Source organism: Drosophila novamexicana, unplaced genomic scaffold (assembly GCF_003285875.2).
Source record: "Drosophila novamexicana strain 15010-1031.04,08,12 unplaced genomic scaffold, DnovRS2.1 tig00000817-arrow-arrow-pilon, whole genome shotgun sequence".
Classification (NCBI taxonomy): domain Eukaryota; kingdom Metazoa; phylum Arthropoda; class Insecta; order Diptera; family Drosophilidae; genus Drosophila; species Drosophila novamexicana.
Window position 1 is genome coordinate 1,039,402 of NW_020824827.1, and position 8,962 is coordinate 1,048,363.

The window sequence follows — 8,962 nt, forward strand, 5'->3', positions numbered from 1 at the left end:
GTTTAGGGTATTTGCTAGTCGGACACTACATAAACTTATTGTTGTTATTAACTTGTTGCACAGTTTCATGTAAGCTGGGCATTTTGGAGGTCGCCATCTTGGCCGCTCGGCCGTCAAACATGGCGTATGATTATTTCGGCTCGAGCCGTGTATTTTCGCGCCTTGCTGAGTGCTTTTTGATTGACAAATTGTGGACTCCGTTCGCCTGTCTTAATTATGGAGCACTGTTGCGCAGCAATTAATGACAGCTAATTACATAGATCAAGCTCTCGCTCGCGCCCGCGCTCCAACTCGACTCATACTTGGGCTATAAAGCATCCACTTGCCGCTTGGGGCAGTTACAGTTGCATTTGGCCTTTGGTTTGCTGCTGCTGCGAACGTCATTCAATTTCGTCTGCTAATACCCTTGACTGCACGTACAGTGGCTGGCTGCAGTGCCAGTAAATCCTTGATCCCAGATATCCGGCGTCTCACGTGCGCGCTTCCGCAGCTTACCGCTACTTTGGACTTGACGGCGTTGTCACGTTGCAACTTGACCAGCAGCAGCTGTGCGGCATCATGTTGCTGCGTGCCACTATTAACATTTTCAGCATTTTATTGCTATACTCTCTGATGGGGCGTGGCAGCTGGGCAGCCGAGCTGCGTCGCGATGAAACGGTAAGCAACAGCAGATCGCTGCTGCCAGCGTCTAGATAAGCCAAATCACACGTTAAGATAATGAACAGAAAAGTCACGGGAGCTAAACTTGTGCTTAAGATACAGCCAATACGTGCATTTCTCACTAGCTCTGGCTAAAAGAAGAAGAGATTTAACTGTACCCGATTTGGTACTTTGTTGCAACAAAAATTCGATATATATTTTTCCTACACTCGAATTATTGCATTGATAACTAACCTTCAAAATGATTAATTTGCTTAATATATTGCTTTTTAGTTTTTTATTTTTAAAAAACATTTTCTAATATTTAAAAAAATTTTAATTTAAAGCGATTATCCAAAATTAACCATAGGTCACAATAAACAAAGATTCGTATACTTTTCAATATTCCTTTTGGACAAATTTCCCTTACGAGAAAATTTGGTACTACAAAGTATTGGGAAAACATTATTGCAATCAGAAATACTATTTAGAAAAGATTTTCGCAGATTTTCAAAGACATTCAGTTTACAGAGATTTTGTTAAATTAAAAAACAAAGTCTTTGACGTCTATTTGTATCAGCAGATATATAAGACTAGGATCTTATATAATTACACGATCTATAATTGACGAATCTTTCGTTTGATAAATTTAACTAAAGATAAAATCTCTTTGATATATAGCATACAATGATATTGGGTCAGATATGGAATCGAGTAATGTTTCTATAGGGTATTGGAAAAACTATGTTGTAGAGTACATTTATTATCGAGTGCATTAATTTAACAAGCGATAAATCACATACTTCAGAAAAAGAACTCATATATGTAGGCACTTTGCAGTTCTGAACTCTTTTGAAGTTCAGCAAATAAATATTGAACAGGCAATAAAACAAAGCGAGAAAATAGTTTTGAGAGTTTAAACATTATTTTCGACTGAAGAATGTCTTTGATATTCCGTTAAGAAAATTTGTAACTAGAGAGAAGTCTAGAAAAGTGTGGTATCTCACAGATTGGATTTTAAAGACTTGCATCTACTTAGATTTGGCCATCACTGACATTCGGAGAGAGAAAAACCGTTTTATGCTTTTGATATATCTAATGAACTACAACATTTTGCAGTATCCACCGCCGGAGCTGCTCAAGGAGTTGGCGCCCGTGCATGACAGCTGTGTTGGCAAGACGGGAGTCACAGAAGGTAAGCGCTTGGTAAATAACCACCATAAGCTGGGGCAGCAGACTCCAGTTTGATGGCGGACTAATGCAAACAAGCTGTTGCCATCTGTCACTGTAACTTGCAACTTGTGTCTGCAGCGGCAATTAAGGAGTTCAGCGACGGCGAGGTGCACGAGGACGAGAAGCTCAAATGCTATATGTACTGTGTGTTTGATGAGACGGATGTGCTGCACGAGGATGGTGAGGTGCATTTGGAAAAGCTGCTCGACCGACTGCCCGACTCCATGCACGACATTGCGGTCAACATGGGCAAGAAGTGTCTGTACCCCAAGGGCGATACAAAATGTGAGCGCGCCTTTTGGCTGCACCGCTGCTGGAAGCAGGCGGATCCCAAGGTGAGTGTCATTGCACCTGATTAGCGCACCGGCTTGCGGCTAGGTATTAAGCTAATAAATTACCTCTTTTTGCCAGCATTACTTTCTCATCTGAGCGTTGACGAGGGCCGACGGTCGAGGGGTCGAGAAGCCGAGGGGTCGCGGGCCCAGCAACAGAGACACGGACAAGCTGAACCCGGCCAAGGTTTATGCCGGCTTATGATTTATGTTTATATATTTTATTCTCCTTATTATTCTCTATATATTTCTGTATATATTCCATTTACATTTTAGTCAGCAAATGGCGTTTTGACGAGCATTCCAAAAATATGAGCGAAAAGCTTTGCAAAAAAAAATATGAAAATACAATTACGCATAAAGTTTTTGCCGCAGCTGTTGCTAGTTTGGCGCTGGGTCTGCGAATTGCGAATTGAATTTTATGGGAATATTGTGATAAATTCGCAGCGCCATAATTGTCGTGGCTGATGGATAGCGCACATAAATCCGCTGACTGGCCATGGCCTAAAGCATATTTAATTATTTAATTAGCGCTATCTAAAGAGCGCATCTATAATTTTATGCATCGACAAGCATTAATGACATCGTTATAAAATTAATATGCGGCTGCCGACTCCACTTTCTGCTCGCATAAATAATTATAGCCTGCGTGCCTTTGTTGTTGTTGTTGTTGTTGTTGTTGCATTATTTTTATTGCATTTGCAATTGGCTGTGGGTCAAGCAGCCAACGCACTTCTACGGAATCGAATTAAATGCCATTGGCATAGAATAATTTATGGAACTCCATGGCCAAGCGAACACGATGACATGTGCTCAAAGAAATCGAACTATGCAGTGGAAAATGGCGTGACAAAAATGGGTTTTAAGGGGTATATGAAATGTTCATCAATATGCATGCATATGCATTCTGACTGCAACATGTAAAACAAGTAAGAGGTTCTAGTCGGGAGCTCCCGACTAGGGGATACCCTGAACCGTCTTCTTCCAACATCAAATGCATAGAAGCTATATGTCAAGTTTGGTGACTCTAACTCTTATTATTTACCAAAATTGCCCAAAAAACAGGATATCGATATCGATTTTTATCGATTGCTTGGAAACGGAGTAAGTTATCGATTATCGGAAACAAACTCGATCTGCGCAGGCACTAGGAGCATCTAAATCTAATTTCACGTCTCTAGCTCTTAAAGGTTCTGAGATCCTTGCGTTCATACATACGGACGGACGGACAGACAGACAGACGGACACTTGATCGACTCGGCTGTTGGTGCTGATCAAGAATATATATACTTTATGGGGTCGGAGATGCTTCCTTCTGCCTGTTACATACATTTGGATTTTGCACAAATACAATATACCCTCGTACCCATTTTTAATGGGTTCAGGGTAGGTTTGAACCATCGAATTTCCGCTTGCTAGCTCGACGCTTGGACACGAGGCCAATAAGGAAATATACTTCAAATCAATAACGAGCTTTCTCCACATAGATATATATATATGTATATATTCATATCAATATCAAGAACACAAATTCATTTGACAAAGTTCAAAGCTCAGCGCACATCAATTCATATTTGCATATGAAGAAATCATACGAGCGAATATCTTGATTTAATTGTGAACAATCACATTAGTATTTCATTAGTCTTCGGCGAACAAATTCGAATTGTATTCAAAGGACGCAATAAATAAATCTGGAAGCCCGGCGCACATGCAAATGACCAATGTGCAGCCAACAAGAGGGCGGCGCTACCTGACAATCGGCATTCAATTTATATGCTTCCGGTTTTCCATTTGGCATTTTGTCATTGCATTTGGATCTGTGACGATTGTTGTATTCATTCATTTGCTCATTTCATATGTCAAACCTGGCAATTTGTATACAATTGCAGTTGTCATTGCAACCAAACTAGGAATTCAAATTTGAATACCTACCAAACAAGCAGTTTTGGGTGTAACGGCAATAATATATATTTTATATATATTCTTTTTTACAAATATTGCAATATCGTTTTAATAAAAATTCAGTTTGTGGAATATATGCAAAGTGAAGTTTGAGGTACAGTTGTTGACATGTAACAAGGTAAAACAATAAAATAAAAATTTCGTTCATTTTGATCAATTTTTGTATTTTTATACCCTGCAGCCAATAAATATGGAAAAAGGGCTCTACTGATTTTCTATATGAGTATGTGATGGATAAATGAAAGCGTCTAAGAACATGTAATGCAAGATTTTGATACTCAGTCTGTTTGTCGATCTTGGAAACTAGAAAGCTAGAGAATTGCAGTTTGACATGTTTCACATTTTTTCAATATTATCTTTCATTGTTAAGATGCTAGATACATGAAATGTTTTTCTGAAGGTTCTCGCATAGGATTCACCACAAAATTTTAAATAACACACTCTTGATCGTCGCACCTCGGGCTCTGTATATCACATTTGTGACATACACTTTTGACCTAACAAGTAAGAGGTTCTAGTCGGGAGCTCCCGACTAGGGGCTACCCTGAACCCTCTTCTTCCAACATCGAATGCATATATATTCTATTTTAGAAGCTATATGTCAAGATTGGTGACTCTACCTCTTATTATTTACCAAAATTGCCCAAAAAACAGGATATCGATATGGATTTTTATCGATTGCTTGGAAACGGAGTAAGTTATCGATTATCGGAAACAAACTCGATCTGCACAGGAACTAGAAGCATCTACATCTAATAATTTCAAGTCTCTAGTTCTTATAGGTTCTGAGATCCTTGCGTTTATACATACGGACGGACGGACGGACGGACAGACAGACTGACATGGCTAGATCGACTCGGCTATTGATGCTGATCAAGAATATATATACTTTATGGGGTCGGAGATGCTTCCTTCTGCCTGTTACATACATTTTTGTATTATTTTGTGTAAATATGTCTAAGTACATACACACAGAAAGATGCCAGCTAGTTTGTAACGATTCCTAGGTTTAAGGTAACTCCCAGTCGAGACCTGGACATTTTTTATTTTTAATGGGTACTATAGAAACATATGTTTTAGCTCTGTGTCTTTAAAATATACCATTATTTTAAATCTATATTTAATAAATTAAAAAATGACCAAAATCTAATAAATGAGTTAACTTAACATAGTGCTTAGGGTTTGTTGAAAGTTTAAATATAATTGAATAATTTTATTTATACACTCGATCTCGCCAAGCTGCGTGACGTTTCTTTAATTGCTTTGATTAGTTTTAAGTACTTGTTATTTGTTTACTGTTACGATTAGCTGCGTGTTAGGCTTGCAATCGCCAAATTATAGATTGGGCAATAGAATAATTGAATAATATATACTTGTCTACAGGCTGACCAAATTGGATCGACAAGCGCGCGATTATTTCTGTTTAAAAGTTCTTTAAGTTTTCGAAAACCTTGTGAGCGCAAGAAAAGTCATTAAAAACTGAAAGAACTTTTTACAATTGTGGCTTGAGACAAAAATGTCATTTTGGTCTTAATAGAGAGGCCAAGGGTTTTTTGTTTTGTTTTATTAATTTGCAGCTAGCAATTGTGGACACGCAAATGGGCGTGGCATGGAAACAGTTGCAGTTGCGTGCAACGCGCAAAATATACACACACATTTATAGAGTCAAGTATTTAATAGTGCGGGCGGCAATGACAGGCAACTTAGATAAATATGGACATAGACAAAATCAAATTATAGAAATTGTGCATCAATGACTTTATGCAAAAATCCGTAGCTGAAAATCGATATAAAACAGGCTCGCTAGCAATGGTAATAAAGCAAATTCAATTCTGACTGCGGTTGTCAAACAATTTCTGTGTCGCGTGTGACGGAACAATTTCTTTATTTTCGTTGATAGTTTAAAGGCAACCAGCGGAGGTAAACAATAACAGCAACAACTACAGTAACAACAACAACAACAAAAAAACGCGTCAACGGCAATTCGCATAACGAAAATTGAAATGGCAATTAAAAAACCATCCATCGTTGCTGCCAGGGCCAACTGTGTGGCACACACACACACACACACACACACACACACACACACATACACACATTGGCCCATAACTGTTGCTGTTATTGTAATTTCATTCGTTCTTTATGACGGCTTGTCTGTGTGTGTGTGAGTGTTTGTGTGTGTGTGGGGCAACGTCGTTTTGTGGCTTTGTTTCGGTTGTTGCGTTGACATTTGATGAAACAAAAGTGACAGTTGTGCACAAGTTGACGTCTTTCTATTGTATTTCCTGTTCAAAAAAAAAAAAAAAAACCCAAGCTAGCGAATGGCAAATTTTATACTCGCCTCTATGTTTATATGGCTTGCGACTGTGCCTCTTTGATTAGGAACGGGGCGGGGCGGAGCGGGGCAGCAGCGCACGTGGGCATCTGCTTGTCAAAAATTAACACGACGACGATTGTGCATTGTGCACAAAACGAAAAGAAAGGAACGTTGACAACACAGCCCCCGCTGAAGTCCTGACGTCTCGGCCAGCATTTCCGTTTCCGTTTGGCGAGCTTTTTGTTCAGCTGGCGGTTAGAATTAATTTAGCGTGCGCTGAGCTCAGCTAGCAAGAAACAAATGATTTTCTCTTCTCTTCTCATTTTTATTTCTATGTTGTTGTTGTTGTTGTCGTTGTTGGTTTCACTTCAGTTGTCCCCCTGCTTGCATAGCTTCCTGAAATAAAAATTACAACAAAAAGCGCACTTAGAAAAACCCTCACAAACTCACAACATCAAATAGCTGCACATACACACACACACACACACACACACACACACACACACACACACACACACACACACACACACACACACACACACACACACACACACACACACACACTCACACACACATACACACACACACACACACACACACATACACACACACACACACACACACACACACACACACACACACACACACACACACACACACACACACTCACACACACACACACACTCATACATATACATGTACATATATTGTCATTGTCCAGCTGTCACGCGTGGCACGTCGTCGCTGCCAGCTCTACATCCTTTTCCATCCTGCATTTTGTTCTCACATTTTATACCCTAGCCGAGAGTCTGTCAATTTTGTCGGAAAGTAGGCAACGCATAAGAATTACCAAAAAGTGTTGGAATTTATCTATATCTAACCCTATATAATCTGATTTTGATGTAGATTAATCTGTCGCTATATATGAATAGATAACTCTTGGAAAATTTTACTCAGCGTTTAGATGAAACTTAAGCTAGAAGGTCTTCCTTTTGTTCAGTTCAGTCAATTATCGCTTTTTAAGATCAACATGGAATAGATCTGTCGTAGATATAAGAAAAGCTTTTGTTTTTAAAGATATTCGCCTTTAAAATGAATGGAGATTCTTTCAAGAAAACAGCATTTACATAGGTCTCGTATGTTGTTAAGAAAATAAATTCTTGAGCCTAAAGACATGTTCAGGGTTTAATTCAAAAAAAAAGTTAAAGGAAACAGCATTTGCTCAATATAGAAAAACACTCATCTAAGGACTATAAAGAGGCTTTTATAGCTGGCTAAATATGCTTGTACTAAAAATAATAATTAATAGAGAAACATAAATAATGTGATTAAATACAGACCCTATAGCTAGATCAACTAGCCAGTTATACACTAAATAAACTTACTACAAAGGATATTCAATAGATAGAGATCTGATACGTGAGCTCAGCGTGAAGCTACCTTTACCACTGTCCGCCTGCTTAGGATATTTAAAATTCGTCAGTTCGCAAAATGTGTGCTCTTTAATGTTTTTTGGGCTTTGTTTTTCTGTTGCCCGCTCTGTTTTTGTTGTTATGCATCGTCGCTTTTGTTTCGCCTTTCACAACTCGCAAACAAGGCCGAAACAAACAATTTTTGCTGTTTTACAGTGAAGCTACATGAAAATGGCTTTGAGTGACTTTGGTCGAAATCGGCCACATCGTCCTGTCGCAGCCTGCCTGTTAATCGTCTTGTCGCTGCTCAGCGATGCGCTGATGTCGCCGGCGTTGGCGCAGCGTGACGAGAACGTGAGTTAATAAAGTGCTCGACTCGGCTCGGCTGGACTGGGCTGGGCTGAGGCCACGCCTACTTAAACAATGCATTTTAATTGCAGTATCCACCGACAAACGTACTTAAAATGGCAAAGCTCTTCCACGACATCTGCGTGGAAAAGACCGGCGTCAGCGAGTGTAAGTTAATGCAGTCTGTAGCTTAAAAAAAAATGTACATATATAAGTATAATTGCAACACAACAATTCACAGCTGCGATCAAGGAGTTCAGCGATGGCGAAATACATGATGATGAGAAGCTCAAGTGCTACATGAATTGTTTGTTTCATGAGTTCGAGGTGGTGGATGACAATGGCGATGTGCATCTGGACACGCTATTCTCCTCGGTGCCGCACTCCATACGCGACAATCTGATGGCCATGGCCAAGCATTGTATACATCCCGAGGGCGATACGCTATGCCACAAGGCCTGGTGGTTCCATCAGTGCTGGAAAAAGGCCGATCCCAAGGTGAGCTCTTCAATTGCAACAATCCATTATGTTTTTTGGAACTAATTTTTGTATTTTCTACTCTTAGCACTACTTTTTACCATAAAGCATTTGGCTTAATTAATATTTGGGACTCTGTTTTTAGAACATCTATTAGCTGGTGGCGGTTTTGTCATATTAGAACATGTTTAAATTAGAGCAACACACATTTTGATAAGCTGATAAAACAAGTAAATAAT

The 8,962-nt window shown here is 39.4% G+C and overlaps 2 protein-coding genes across 2 annotated transcripts; both read left to right on the forward strand.

The window, feature by feature from the left end:
• Nucleotides 1-355: 355 nt before the first annotated feature.
• LOC115763997 (general odorant-binding protein 83a-like) lies at nt 356-2,551 on the forward strand. Its single transcript, XM_030706816.1, has 4 exons — nt 356-657; nt 1,759-1,834; nt 1,951-2,207; nt 2,284-2,551. The coding sequence occupies exons 1-4, from the start codon at nt 559-561 to the stop codon at nt 2,299-2,301; spliced, it is 450 nt and encodes a 149-aa protein (XP_030562676.1). The 5' UTR covers nt 356-558; the 3' UTR covers nt 2,302-2,551.
• Nucleotides 2,552-6,008: 3,457 nt separating this feature from the next.
• LOC115764019 (general odorant-binding protein 83a-like) lies at nt 6,009-8,962 on the forward strand. Its single transcript, XM_030706848.1, has 5 exons — nt 6,009-6,089; nt 8,115-8,252; nt 8,339-8,414; nt 8,488-8,744; nt 8,812-8,962. The coding sequence occupies exons 2-5, from the start codon at nt 8,124-8,126 to the stop codon at nt 8,827-8,829; spliced, it is 480 nt and encodes a 159-aa protein (XP_030562708.1). The 5' UTR covers nt 6,009-6,089; nt 8,115-8,123; the 3' UTR covers nt 8,830-8,962.